This window comes from Chiloscyllium plagiosum, chromosome 22 (assembly GCF_004010195.1).
Source record: "Chiloscyllium plagiosum isolate BGI_BamShark_2017 chromosome 22, ASM401019v2, whole genome shotgun sequence".
NCBI lineage: Eukaryota > Metazoa > Chordata > Chondrichthyes > Orectolobiformes > Hemiscylliidae > Chiloscyllium > Chiloscyllium plagiosum.
Window position 1 is genome coordinate 43648545 of NC_057731.1, and position 14701 is coordinate 43663245.

Here is a 14701-nt window from a genome sequence, read left to right on the forward strand (position 1 = left end):
CACAAGTAGGCGGCCTGTCTCCCCAATGTAGAGGAGGCCACATCGGGTGCAGCGGATACAGTAAATGATGTGTGTGGAGGTGCAGGTGAATTTGTGACGGATATGGAACGATCCCTTGGGGCCTTGGAGGGAAGTGAGAGGGAAGGTGTGGGCGCGAGTTTTGCATTTCTTGCGGTTGCAGGGGAAGGTGCCGGGAGTGGAGGTTGGGTTGGTGGGTGGTGTGGACCTAATGAGGGAGTCGCGGAGGGAGTGGTCTTTCTGGAACGCTGATAGGGGAGGAGAGGGAAATATATCCTTGGTGGCGGAAATTACGAAGGATGATACGATGTATCTGGAGGTTGGTGGGGTGGTAGGTGAGGACCAGTGGGTTCTGTCCTGGTGGCGAATGGAGGGGCGGGGTTCAAGTTCAGAGGAGCGGGAAGTGGAGGAGATGCGGTGGAGAGCATCGTCAACCACGTCTGAGGGGAAATTGCGGTCTTTGAAGAAGGACGCCATCTGGGTTGCTCGGTATTGGAATTGGTCCTCCTGGGAGCAGATGCGGTGGAGGCGAAGGAATTGGGAATAACGGATGGCATTTTTACAGGGACAAGGTGGGAGGAGGTGTAATCTAGGTAGCTGTGGGAGTCGGTCGGTTTATAGTAAATGTCCCCCACGCCCAAAATTCTATACAGTACTCCAGAAGAGGCCTACTAATGTCCTTTACTACCTCAACACCTATACTCAAAAGTCTGAGCAATGAAGGTAAGTGTGCTAAATGCCTTGTTATCCGCTGTGTGTGTGGCACAAACTTCAAAGAATTATGGACTTGAATTCTTAGGTCTCTCTGTGCTACCACACTACCCAAAGCCCTACTTTTAATTATACAAGTCCTGCCCTTGTTTGTTTCACTGAAATGCAATATCTTGCATTTAACCAAATTAAACTCCCTCTGCCACTCTTCAGCGCACTGACCCAGTTATCAAGATCTCTTCGTAATCTTAAATAACCTTCTTCACTGTGCAGTGTACCACCAATCTTGGGGTCATCTGCAAACCTACTAACCATGCATTCTCATCTAAATCATTGACACAAATGATAAACAAAAGTGGACCCAGCACTGTGTTAATGATCATCACATACTCCTAGACCCAGCTGCATTTACGTACCTTGAGGGAGAGACACTGTGCCTTGATCCTTTGATTTGTTTGTAATGTACCACCATTCTTTGTCTTCTGTTTCTTTGCTTCTACAGGGATCGATTTTTTCTTGTTTTTCTGTTTCTTTTTTACATTATCATGATGCATCTGGAAGCAGAACAGGTACAGCATGTATGTGAGATATAAACTAAAGCTCCATTCAAACTGCCCCCATCAAACACTCATAGGATAGTACAGCATGGGGTTAGATAGAGAGTAAAGTTCCCTCCATACTGATCCCATCAAATATTCCCATACAGGTATAGCATGAGATTAGATACAGATAATAAGAAGTTAGCTAGAATCATTAAAGTGGATAGCAAGAGTTTTTACACATTTTTTAAAAAAGAAAAGATTGAGTGTTGGTCCACTAGAAAGTGAGAATGGGAAGTTAACAGTCAACAATGAGGAAATGACAGATGAAATGATTGAATATCTTAGATTAGATTAGATTACTTACAGTGTGGAAACAGGCCCTTCGGCCCAACAAGTCCACACTGACCCGCTGAAGCGTAACCCACCCTTCTGTCTTCACCAAATACTATACAAAAAATGTTCCACATTAGTAGTAAGTCAGAAAGGGAAGATGGTGGAAGAACTTAGAAAAATTACAATTACGAGGGAAGTAGTATTAAAACCAATGAAGCTGCAGCTGACAAGTTTTCAGGTCCTGATGGATTTCACCTTTGAACCTTAAAAGAGGTAGCTAATCAGCTACTGGATGCCTTGGTGTTAATTTTCCAAACTTCCCTCGATTCAAAAATGCAAACTGGCAAATGTAACTCATCTGTTTAACAGGAGAGGGAGTAAGAAAACAGGAAAGTATAGGCTAGTGATCTTGATGTCTGTCATGGAGAAAGTGTTGGAATCAATCATTAAAGCAATTATAGTTTCACACTCAGAAAATCTCTTGTTAATTGGGAAGAGCCAACATGGTGCTGTCAAAAGGAAATCATGTTTAACCAATTTATTGGAGTTATTTGAACAAGTACCACACGCCATAGATAAAGGAAATTCTGTAGACATGCTAGATTTGGAATTCCAGAACGCATTTCATAAGGTGTAAGGTCATAGAATCATACAGATGTACAGTACGGAAGCAGACCCTTCAGTCCAACTCATCCATGCCGACCAGATATCCTAAACTAATCTAGTCCCATTTGCCAGCACTTGGCCCATATCCATCTAAACTCTTCCTATTCATATACACATCCAGATGCCTCTTAAGTGTTGTAATTGAACCAGCCTCCACTTCCTCTGGCAGCTCATTCCAAACAACACCACCCTCTTGTGTGAAACAAGTTGCGCCTTCAGTCCCTTTTAAATTTTTCCTATGCCCTCCAGTTCTGGACTCCCCCATCCCAGGGAAAGACCTTGTCCATTTACCCTATCCATGCCTCTCATGATTTTATAAATCATTGTAAGGTCACCCCTCAACCTCCCAACACTCCAGGGAAAACAGCCCCAACTCTATTTAACCTCTCTCTATAGCTCAAATCCTCCAACCCTGGCAAACATCCTTATAAATCTTTTCTGAACCCTTTCAAGTTTCACAACATCTTTCCGATAGGAAGGAGACCAGAACTGCAATATTCCAAAAGTGACCTAACTACAGCCGCAACATGACCTCCCAACTCCTGTACTTAATACTCTGACCAATAAAAGGAAAGCATACCAAACACCTTCTTCACTATCCAATCTACCTGTGACTCCTGCTAAGACTTGCTTTCCCTAAAATGCAGCACCTCACATTTATCTGAATTAAACTCCATCTGCCGGTTCTCAGCCCATTGGCCCATCTGATCAAGGTCCCGTTGTAATCTGAGGTAACCCTCTTCACTGTCCACTACACAACCCTTTCAAATTTCACAACACCCTTCTGAAGGGAAGACCAGAATTATACAAAATGCTCCAACTCCTATACTCAATGCTCTGACCAATAAAGGAAAGCACACAGAATGCCTTCTTCACTATCCTAGCTACCTTGTCATTGTGGAAAAATGTTCATGGCGTAGAGAATAACATAATAATTTTAACAGAAGATTCTGGCTAGCAGAAAACAGTATTCATAAATTGTTTTTGTCTGATTGGTAGGATGTGACTGGAGTACTGCAGGGATCTGAGCTGCAACCTCAACCTTTTACAGTTTAAATCAATAATTAACATGAGCAGAATGAAGGTATGGTGACAAAATTTGCAAAAGGCAATAAGATAGGTAGGAAGATAAGGAAGTTGCAGACGGATATAGATAGGGCAAAATCTGCCCATGGGGTATAATGTGGAAAAAAAGTGACTTTGTTCACTTCAACAGGAAGAACGAAAAAGCAGTTTATTATTTAAATGGAAAGCAAGGACACAATTTTGAATTGCAGAGGGATTTATTATTTTGCTGCACAAGTCACAAAAACATTTGTATGCAGATACAACACAATCAAGGCGGCAAATGGAGTGGTATTATTTATTATAAGGTGAATTGCACACAAGAATAAAGATGTTATATTTCAGTTTTACAGGGCATTAGTCAGACCTCATCTCAAATACTCTGTGCAGTATTGTTCACCTTATTTAACGAAGTTTTGTAAATGCATTGGAATTGGTTCAGAGGAGGTTTACTAGATTTATAACTGGAATGAGAATATATGGATAGTCTGGGCTTGCTTCCACTGGCATTCAGAGGAGGAAGGGGTGACTTGATTGAAGTGTATAACATCCTGAATTGTCTTGAAAGGGTGAACACTGAAAATATGCTTCTTTTTGTAGCTTAATCCAGATCTAGGAGGTTGCCATTTCAGGAGAAATGAGGAAAATTCTTTCCTTTCAGAAGGTGGCCAGGGTGGGTCAATGAATATTTTTAAGACGGAGATGGATAGATTCATGTTAGGCAGGGAACTCCTTGGAGATGATGAGATTTGGAATTTAAAATGCAAACAGACCAGTTATTTGATTGAATGATGGAGCAGATTCAAGGAACCAAATGGTCTATTTTTGCTCCTATTTCATATGGTGGTATACACATTACCCATCAAACACACCTACTGCAGCAAGAGCATGGGTAAAGCTCCATTTATACGGCCTGCACACTTCATGCTCTCTATAAGAAGGGAAGCAGTTTCTTAATTGTTGATGTTTTGAACATTTGTAACTGAAAGATTGGTCTGAATAAAGTTATCTAGAATTCAAAGTATTTACTGATTCAATGGCTTGGCCACAAGGCCACAAGGGCACATACCCAGGCATTTTCAAATAGCCAGATTCTGGATTAGTGGTGCTGGAAGAGCACAGCAGTTCAGGCAGCATCCAAGGAGCAGCGAAATCGACGTTTCGGGCAAAAGCCCTTCATTTATTCCTGATGAAGGGCTTTTGCCCGAAAGGTCGATTTCACTGCTCCTTGGATGCTGCCTGAACTGCTGTGCTCTTCCAGCACCACTAATCCAGAATCTGGTTTCCAGCATCTGCAGTCATTGTTTTTACCCCATTTTCAAATAGCCAACACCTGAAGGCAACATATGACAGACATCAGAAACAACCCGAGTTATTTGATCTTCATTTTGCCGCAAACAGCAAAATACTTCCTGTAATCTGGAATTTTGCTGTTAACTTCTAACCACAACTGTGTGACACTTACCTGAAACAGGTTTTCATCTTCCACGCTCCTCTTCACCTTTTCCCTAGTGGGATTTCTCTGCACCCCTCCACGAGGGAAATCCTCATCCATTGCAGCCATTCTTGCAACCTGCAGAAAGAAGTAAGAATATCTTATAGTAGTAACAGTTCAGTGGGAAAGGATATTTCCGAGGAAGGTTGAAGGCTTTTTAAATGGGGTGGAGGGTTTGCTATGAGACAAGGCCCACAGGTGAGGTGAGGAGCAGGTTAATATCAAAACAGAGATTGCTGCAGATCTAACTACATCTGTGGATAGAAAGCAGAGTTAAAATTTTGAGTCCAATTATCATTCAGAACAGATAATAACTAGGAAAAGGACAAGGAGTGAGAGGACAAATTGTTTTGGAGCCCAGAGAGAGGGGGAGAAGAACAAATAGGAGGACTAAAGGATTAGTAATAGCATGCTCAAGATAAAGAAAAGTTGATATTGGGGACAATAAGTGGACGAAAGTGTATTGGCTGTGCTAAAAGCAGTCCCTATCATGATAGGGTCTGGGATGTAGGGATGGGTAAAGGATGACATTGAGTTTCAAACACTGTAGGGGACCCACATGGAAAATGAGATATTGTTCTTCCAACTTGTGCTAAGTCTTGCAGGAGCAGTGCAGCAGGCTGAGGCAGAAGTTTTGGCCACAGTATATGTAGTGGTAGGCAATTGGAAGTTCAGGGTCAGTTTTGCGAACAGTAAGTAGGCATTCTGTAAAGCTGTCATCCAGTCTCCCAAAGTAGGGGAGAACACAGATTGAGTGAAGTGCTGGTAAGTCACTGCTACACCTGGAAAGTGTGTCTGGAGCCTTGGATATGAAGGAGGGTGGAGGTAAACAGGTAGGTGTTACAACCTTCTGTAATTGCATGGGAAGATGCCATGGGGGTGTTGGAAGTGGAGGAGGAATGGATCAAGGTATCCTGGAGGTAACAAGTTATACAAAATACTGACAGGGAGGACAAAACAGGCTTGGTGGAGGCATCCTGCTGGAGGTTGCGGAAATGGCAGCTTTTGGTGCTTATGATACAGATGCTGGTGGATTAGAAAGTGAGAAAGTAGGGGAGAGAAGGGATGAGGGCAGAAGTGTAGTAAATAGCTAAAGGCCATAGTGATGGGGAATGCTCAAGACATTTCTAAGCTGATCACCCACTGACTCCAGATGATAGTCCAACAAGTTTATTTGGAAGTACTAGCTTTCAGAGCGCTGCTCCTTTATCAGGTGACGAAGGAGCGGCGCTTTGAAAGCTAGTGCTTCCAAATAAACCTGTTGGACGATAACCTGATGTTGTGTGATTCTTAACTTTGTCCAACACTGGCCCCTCCACATCACTGACTCCATCAGACGAAGACTATAGGAAACAGAACAACTGGAGGAGGGGGTGATCATATGAACGACATCACTAACAATGTTTGATAATGTGAACGTTACCGAGGAGATCGTCAGTGACTCTGAATCTGCTGAAACCGAACCCACGATCATTCACATGGCCATCGCCATGACACTAGCCTCCGGAAACGTTCACTGCCTCCAAACAACTACTTCCGGCGACACCCGTTGGTCAATCAATTCTTCCCCCCCCAATAGACAACCATCTTGGATGCGGCTCTTGCATATGACGTCACGGGGCGGTATGATAACAGACAGCCAATAACAACCGAGTCTCTCCGGTGACGTTAGGGATTGACACTTGTGTTGCCCAACCGTCACTGTGGGAAGGCGGGTGCACATTTGCGGTTGACGTCTATATTATCCAATGGCAGTGTAGTCTCTATGACGTAACGTCCGCTGGTGTTTATCCGGTTGAGTGGTGGTTGTTTACACCAATAAGAGTGGGGTTTGGGTGGTTATTTCCGGCGGAGGGAGGTTTAGTGGCTGGGGCCTGTGAAGGGCACGGGAAGTGACTGAGTGAAGGTGAGAGTTGGTCGTGAGGTGTATGTGAAGCTGTTTCCTGGCCCCGGTGAGAGTGTAGCCTGACACCGCATTTGGGGAGTCTTTCCAGGAGTGAGGGTAAGACAGAATCATGCCCTGGGCTTGGTGCCCCCCGATCTGATCTGGGAGTCCTGAGATCAATTCCAGTTGTGCCCCAGAGACTGGCACGGCCCACTGGCTGGGGCTGGGGCTGGGGCTGGGGCTGGGGCTGGGGCTGGGTCTGGGTCTGCAGTGACAAAGATTCCTGTAACACGCCCGGTCGCTGTCTCCAGTGAGACAACGGGATTGTCAATGTAAACTGTCACGCTGTAGTTCCACCCTCCTACATGAAGTGGCGCTATTAAAGGTGGTCTGCATTATAAATGTAAAGTAGCCAGTGTATGGAAGTAAAAGATAAGACATAGGAGCAGAACTTAGGCCATTCAGCCTATTGAGTCTGCTCTGCCATTCAATCATGGCTGATATCCTATAAGCTTCTCAACCCCATTCTCCAGCTTTCTCCCTGAAACCTTTCATACTCAAAAACCTACCTATTCCAGTTTTAAATATACTCAATCGCCTAGATTCCATATCCTCTTGTGGCAATGAATTCCATAGATCCACCACTCACTGGCTGAAGATATTTCTCCTTATCTCTGTTCTAAAAGGCCTTCCCTTCACTCAAGATGTTGGAAAGTGTGTAGAGATTTCAGGGGAGTTGGTGCAATTCTCAGGAGAAATCTAATATCAAAGTTTCTTGAGAATCTTCTGTTCACCCTTCACTCTGAATCACCACTTTAAACAGTCCAGAGGTTGACTTTAAGATGTGAAATCTTTGAGGAGAAAGTGAGGTCTGCAGATGCTGGAGATCAGAGCTGGAAATGTGTTGCTGGAATGTGTTCCTGAAGAAGGGCTTATGCCCGAAACGTCGATTCTCCTGTTCCCTGGATGCTGCCTGACTTGCTGCGCTTTTCCAGCAACACATTTCCAGTTTAAGATGTGAAACTACAACTGATTCTGAGCCAAACTTGTAAAGCCTGAAAGGAGATGAAAAAGTTTTTCTGTCTTATTTGAAAATGATATGCACTGTGTATTTGGCACTGAGATACCTGATCATTTTAAATGATTCTGTTTCCCTCCACAGTTTGAGTGAGGAGAAAGGATGGCAGGTCATGATGCTGGTAGCCAGCACCAGTTCACTGGTTTCCAGAAGTATTTCAATTCTTACACCATCACTGGGAGGAGGAATGTAAGTACAATTAAAGAGGGGACAGTTTTATTCACTTGTGGAACTTGTTAGTCACTGGCTGGTTTGCATTTATTAGATTAGATTAGATTAGATTAGATTCCCTATAGTGTGGAAACGAGCCCACTCTGACCCTCTGAAGAATAACCCACCCAGTCCAATTTCCCTCTAACTAATGCACCTAACACCATGGGCAATTTAGCATGGCCAGTTCACCTGACCTGAACTGCGCATCTTTGAACTGTGGGTGGAAACTGGAGCACCTGGAGAAAACCTACGCATACATGGGGAGAATGTGCAAACTCCACGTAGTCACCTGAGGCTGGAATCTGGGATCCTGGTGGTGTGAGCCCCTGTGATGCCCCTTTGTTGCCTGTTCCTAGTTGTCCTGGAGAAGGTGGTGGTGAGCAGCCTGCTTGAACTGCTATAGTCCTTGGGCTGCAGGTAAACTCTCAATGACATTAGGGAGGGAATTCCAGGATTTTGGGCCAATGACAGTGAAGGAATGGCAAAATATTTCCAAGTCAGGATGGTGCCACCTGAGGGGAACTTGCAAGTGTGGTATTTCCATCTATTTGCTTGCCCTTTGAGATGAAGTGGTTATTGGTTTGGAAGGTTCTGTCTAAGGATCTATGGATTACTGCAATACATCTTGTAGATAGCACACGCTGCTGTTGCTGGTGGAAGAGAGGATGTGGTCCTGATCACACTCCTGACTTCTACCTTGTAGATGTGGACAGGCTTTGGGGAGTCAAGGGTGAATTATTTGTTGCAATATTCTGAGCTCTAAACTGGTCTTGTAGACACTATATGGCATATCCGATTGAGCTTCTGCTCCATGGTAATCCCAAGAATGATGTTAGTGGGGGATACAGTTATCATAATATCACAATGTCAAGTTGGGGGTAGTTTGATCATCTCCTATTAGAGATGATTACTGCCTGGCATCTGTGTGGTGCACATTTACTTGTCTTTTGTCAGCTCGAGCTTGGATGTTGTCCAGATCTTGTTTCATTTGAACACTGACTGCTTCTGTATCTGAGGAGTTGCAAATGGTGCTAAACATTGGCAATTATCGGTGGACTTGCCCACTTCTGACCATATGATGGAGGGTGTCATTGATGAAGATGGTTGGGCCTAGGACACTACCCAGTAAAAACCCCCATGGAGATGTCCTGGAGTTGAGATGACTGACCTCCAACGAATGCAAACATCTTCCTCTGTGCCAGTTATGACTCCAACCAGCAGGGTTGTTCCCTGATACACATTGGTTCCAGTTTTGCCAGGGCTCTGTAGTACTACACTTGGTTGAATGCAACCTTGATGTCAAGGGCTGCTGCTCTCTCCTTACCTCTGGACTTCAGTAGTTTTGAACCAAGGCTGTAATGATGTTAGGAGCTGAGTGACCCTGAGCAGGTTATTGCTGAGTAGGTAATGCTGAAAAGCACTGTTGATTATACTGTCTGTCACTTTTAATGATGATCGAGAGTAGACTGTGGCAGTAATGTTTGGATTTGATTTGTACCGCTTTTTTGTGTACAGGACATGCTTGGGCAATTTTGTGTTACGTTTTCAGTACTATTGCCGGAATGTTATCGGGACCCATAGCCTTTGCATTATCCAGTGTCTCTACCTGTTTTTTATTTGATTTATGAAATGGAGTTAATCAAATTGGCCGAAGACTGATATGTGTAATGCTGGGGTGTACTGGAGGTGACTGAGATGGATTATCTACTGAGCACTTCTGATTGAAGATTGCAGTGAATGCTTTAGCCTTTTTTCACTGATGTATTGGGCTTCCCCATCATTTGAGGAGGGATATTAGTGGTGCCTCCTTGTCCTGTGAGTTGTTGTTCTCTTGTCCATCACCATTTACAATTAGACTTGACTTAGATCTGATCTGTTTGTTAGCTTTGTTGCTTGCTGCTTACATTGTTTGACATGCAAGTTGTCCTATTTTGTAGCCTTACTAGGTGAAAACCTTTGAATGTCTGTCTGGTACTGCTCAAGGCATGCCCTCCTGCACTCTATTGAACCAGGGTTGATCCTTTGCTTGATTAGTAATTGTGGGGGTTATGCCAGGCCATGAGATTGCAGGTTCTGCTGCAGTACAATTCTGCCGTTCATGGTCGACAGCACTTCATGGATGCCTCGTCCAGTTGCTAGATCTGTTTCAAGTCTGTCCAATGTAGCACAGTGATAGTACACCACCACAATTTGGAAAGTGTTCTGAACATGAAGGCAGGACTTTATCTCCATGGTCTGTGAAATGCTTCTGCAGCTGACAAATTAGCAAGGGTAAGGTGAAGTGTGTTTTTCCCTCTGGTTCATTCTCTCACCCCTATCGCAGACCCAGTCATGTTCTTTAGCACCTGACCAGCTCAATCTGCAGTGCAGCTGCCGAGACATTCTTGGCAGTGGACTTTGAAATCCCCCACCTAGAGTACATTTTGTGCCCTTGCCACCCTCCGTACTACCTGGGGTGGGCGGCACAGTGGTTAGCACTGCTGCCTCACAGCGCCAGAGACCCGGGTTCAATTCCCGCCTCAGGCGACTGACTGTGTGGAGTTTGCACGTTCTCCCCGTGTCTGCGTGGGTTTCCTCCGGGTGCTCCGGTTTCCTCCCACCATCCAAAGATGTGCAGGGTCAGGTGAATTGGCCATACTAAATTGCCTGTAGTGTTAGGTAAGGGGTAAATGTAGGGGTATGGGTGGGTTTCGCTTCGGCGGGTCGGTGTGGACTTGTTGGGTCAAAGGGCCTGTTTCCTTACTGTAATCTAATCTAATCTAATCTACCTCCAGTTGTTATTCAACATGGAGGAGTACTGATTCGTAAGCAAATCGAGGACAGTATGTGATAATCAGCAGGTTTGCTTGCCCATGTTTGACCTTAAGGCCCAAGACTTCATGAGGTCTGGAGACAATGTTGAGGACTCCTTCCTGACTTTATACTACTGTAATGCTGGTGAACAGGATATATCCAGGGTGGTTGTGGTGATGTCTGGGACATCGTCTTTAAGGTATGATTCTGTGAGTATGACTAGCAGGCTATTGCTTGACTAGTCTGAGACAACTCAATTTTGGCAGTAGCCCACCGATGTTAGTAAGGAGGACTTTACAGGATCAACAAGACTATTTTTACTGTTGTCTTTTCCAGTGTGTAGGTCAATGCCAGGTGTCTGGTTTGATTTCTTGGTCAAGGCTTCATAGTGATTGATACAACTGAGTGACTTGCTAGGCTGCTTTGGAGGGGAGTTGGTCTGCTATGGCCAGACCCGGTGAGGATTGCAGATTTCCTTCCCTAAAGGACATTAGTGAGCCAGATGGCTTTTTCCAACAATCAACTATGATTTCATTGTCATCGTTAGCTGCTTAATTCCAGATTGTTTTATTGAATTCAGATTCCACCATCTGCCATGGCTGGATTTGATCATTAGTGAAGTTTCTGGATTAAGGGCTGATGAAGGGCTTTTGCCCGAAACATCGATTTTCCTGCTCCTTGGATGCTGCCTGGTGTGCTGTGCTTTTCCAGAACCACTCTAATCTTGTTTCTGGATTAATAATCTCATGATTAATATCAATAAGCATCACCTCCCCATTAAGGAAAACTGAGGAGCTCTCCTAAAGAAATCTATGATAATGCTGACTTCTGTAAGCCAAGGATGTGATCTGAAAGCAAAACAGGTTGAAGAAATAGAATAGGGTCAGCCATGATTTAATTAAATGGCCTTCTCCTGTCTATTAAGTGTGGGTGGAAATGCTTGCTTCTGTGTTCAGCTTTATCCTATTCTTTGTGATACCTGGAAATATTTCACAGCCAAATAATGACTTTTGAAATGTTGTCACTGTTGGATTAAATATCCAGTAGAAAGTGCTCCTTTGCTGACTCTCTCCTACGGGAATTTACATTTCTTCTTGTTTGGTGTGAATTGTCTGGACATTGAGGTTTGGATAAGGCTGATCTGAGCACTGTTATCTCCGTAATGGAACGGACAATCAAATCATCCCGAAATGAATCAGCAACCTGAGATTTTTGGAAATTACTACTGGGAGCAGTGATCTGAATGTGGTAGGTGACCTCAGAGTCTGGATAATGAAACCATTGGATATACCTGGATTACAGTCTCTCACTAATTGATAAATGCAGCTCAAGAAGGATGCAGTCTGACCAATGATGGTGGTGTCCCTCAGTCCATTAATAATTATCCTGTCATTCATACTGTAGGCAGTACTCTTATTGGCCTTACTGTAATTGTGAATCGCTGTAAACTGTCCTCCCAACACTAGTTCCACTCTATTGTCTGTGAAAACCTTTTTTGAGAATGCGATCAAGTCAGGTTGATTATTGTAATGTAAAACTTCTTGTAGCAATTTGTGCACAGTGAGATTAAGTAAAATGCAATAGATACATTGCACAAGAGGCTGTTTAGTGATTGGGAAAGAAGATGGGCAGATAGATGATCATGTGGGGGATATGGAAATTTTCACTTCAGGAAGGAAAGACAAGCAGAATATTTGTTTAAAAAGTGAGTAATTAAGTTTGTGATTCACTTTTAAAAAGAGACCTAAGATGGATTTACAGCAAGCAATTAGGGAGGTTACCAGTAAAAGGGGTGTTGGATTATTAAGTGCACAGATGTCTTTTTACAGTTAAACTGAGACCATCTCGTGAATACTGTGCACAATTTTGATGTAAGGGTGTGGTAAACTTGAGACTGACTGACTGTGATGAAAGTTTACTGATTTCATAAGGTTGTTCTGAGGAGTGATGGAATCAAATTGATATCCACCTTCTGGACTTTAAAAGACTGAGTGGTGATCTCATTCAACATTTCATTGTTGCAATGTAAATACTGAGAAGCTATTTCCTTTGGCTGTGGTCTCTAATTCCTGAGGTCATGCCCATCAGATAAAGGGATCTGCCATCTGGACAGAGATGAAAGGCAATTTCTTCAGAGAATTATACGTCTTTTTTAATTCCGTGCTTTGGATTGCTTCAATACTGAGCGTGTTCAGGATCAAGATCAATTAACATTTCCATACTGAGGTGAGGTAGCAGATCAGCCACAATCTTATTGAATGCAATATCAGGTTTAAAGAACTGAGGCCGCCTCTTGCTTTTTTTAAACCGCCTCCCAGTATCTATTCTATCTTCCTCTAAGAATTTTATTTTTCATAACGAGAGTACATCATTGTTGTAAACTGTGGTGAATACAAGTCCATTTCACACTGTTCTCCCTTTGAGTATGATCCCTGTCTGACTAGTATGAACTTTCCTTTTTTAAAGCAGGTTCATTGTTAACACATGGTCTCTGTTCACAGTATGTCTTAGCAACATACACTGGGATCGCAGCGATTTGTTTATTCTTCAAATTAAGATCAAAAAAGAAGACACCACCAGCGATCATGGAACAAAAATGATGTGGTGAGGAATTTTTTTGTTTTGTTTTACTCAGTGCTGTCCCTGCCCTCTGTGCATTTGATGGGGAGTATGGAGGAAGCTTTACTTTGTATCTAACCCTATGCTGGACCTGTCCTGAGGGGGTTTGATGGGGGGCACGATTGAAGGAGCTTCACTTTTAGTTTAAAAGAATAGTATGCTTTATTCTGCATCTAACGATGTTTGTTACAGACCGTATGGGGAAGTTTTATTTTCGGTCTGGAAAAACAAGCACTTTTTACTGACTCTAATTCCCCTACAGAAAACTGTAACTATTATTTCAGAGTAATAGTATGAACATTGGGATATGTTTAGTCAGTGTTATTGACTTAATTGGAATTAGAATTATTTATAAAAATATCAATATGAAATTATATTTTGATTCATTTCAGATTCTCCGTAAGACAGTGCTAGTGGAGTTTAAGGACCATTGTGTGGGATCTGGGAGAATGCTTGAAACGCCCATAAATCATGTCAGTGATGTTATAAGTTATCAGCCTTCACAAATAAAACTTGTGGGACTCCACAGTTGCAGTGTTTACTTTTGAGTGAAATGGTTTTGTGTAGTACTTGTATCTTGGAGCAATGGGATGGCTGACTAGACTCATTCCATGCTCAACCACATTTTGTTTGTTCTTGTTAGCAACTCTAAGTTTGTGTTTTTTAAATATAATTATAGGTACATTGCACTCCACACCTTTCATTTTCAGGTTAACATTTAACAAAAATAAAAATTTGGTTTCACTAGTTGCCACTGTAACAAAAAGCAACTCCCAGTGCAGGCCACTTATTCTTCCTCGAAGCTCTATAGAAAAGTGAGTATTGGCTAATACAGAGCACAACTGCAAGCCAGACTATACACTGGTATTATTCAGCTATTAGCCATGATGAAACATAGCTTTGCTGTTTAAGGGATGCAAAGGTAATAATGTTCAAGGTCAATACTTCAAACTGATGCAAATAGCCAGTGACTGAAATTCAACTTTGCATCAGTGTTTTTTTTTAAATAGAAAGCTAGGCTGGGATTTTATTAAATCATGGTAAAGCAGTATATGGCCACGTGTTTAATGAGCTCAAGGTTGATTGATGCAGGATTTAGGATGAGCTTGGAGACTGAGACGAAGACATGGACCAGTGCAACTGTACCTATGTAAACCTACAGCAGTCTGGGCTGATTCAGAAATACTGGTTTACCTGTTGTTGTATACCAGCACAATGCTCTTCTAGCATTTGACTGGTTAGCTTTCTGCAGAACATCAGAATCTTACAGTAGATGGTAGCAC

At 43.0% G+C, this 14701-nt stretch overlaps 2 protein-coding genes across 4 annotated transcripts in view; one reads left to right on the forward strand and one right to left on the reverse strand.

Moving 5' to 3' along the window:
- Window positions 1–6398, reverse strand: part of pdcd11 (programmed cell death 11) — a 57022-nt gene extending 50624 nt beyond the window's left edge. For both annotated transcript variants that reach the window (XM_043712900.1, XM_043712899.1), the window contains exons 1-3: window positions 6254–6398; window positions 4801–4908; window positions 1146–1283 (exon numbers count right to left, since the gene is read on the reverse strand). In XM_043712900.1, coding sequence (XP_043568835.1) covers window positions 1146–1283; window positions 4801–4908; window positions 6254–6304 — 297 coding nt within the window. In that variant the 5' untranslated portion in view covers window positions 6305–6398. The remainder of the gene's footprint in view (window positions 1–1145; window positions 1284–4800; window positions 4909–6253) is intronic.
- Window positions 6399–6634: 236 nt separating this feature from the next.
- Window positions 6635–13959, forward strand: atp5md (ATP synthase membrane subunit k). 2 transcript variants are annotated; one of them, XM_043712904.1, is made up of 4 exons: window positions 6635–6736; window positions 7878–7982; window positions 13301–13403; window positions 13811–13959. In XM_043712904.1, the coding sequence occupies exons 2-3, from the start codon at window positions 7896–7898 to the stop codon at window positions 13397–13399; spliced, it is 186 nt and encodes a 61-aa protein (XP_043568839.1). In that variant the 5' UTR covers window positions 6635–6736; window positions 7878–7895; the 3' UTR covers window positions 13400–13403; window positions 13811–13959. The 2 variants fall into 2 exon arrangements, with proteins under 2 accessions (XP_043568839.1, XP_043568837.1); XM_043712902.1 differs by having other exon boundaries at window positions 6683–6832.
- The last annotated feature ends 742 nt before the right edge of the window (window positions 13960–14701 follow it).

What these genes read in the sequence shown, in the direction of transcription:
- atp5md (XM_043712904.1), top strand. Translation starts at nt 7,896, where the DNA reads ATGGCAGGTCATGATGCTGGTAGCCAGCACCAGTTCACTGGTTTCCAG. An exon ending in CCATCACTGGGAGGAGGAAT is followed by an intron (nt 7,983 to 13,300) that starts GTAAGTACAATT and finishes CTCTGTTCACAG; the next exon opens with TATGTCTTAGCAACATACAC.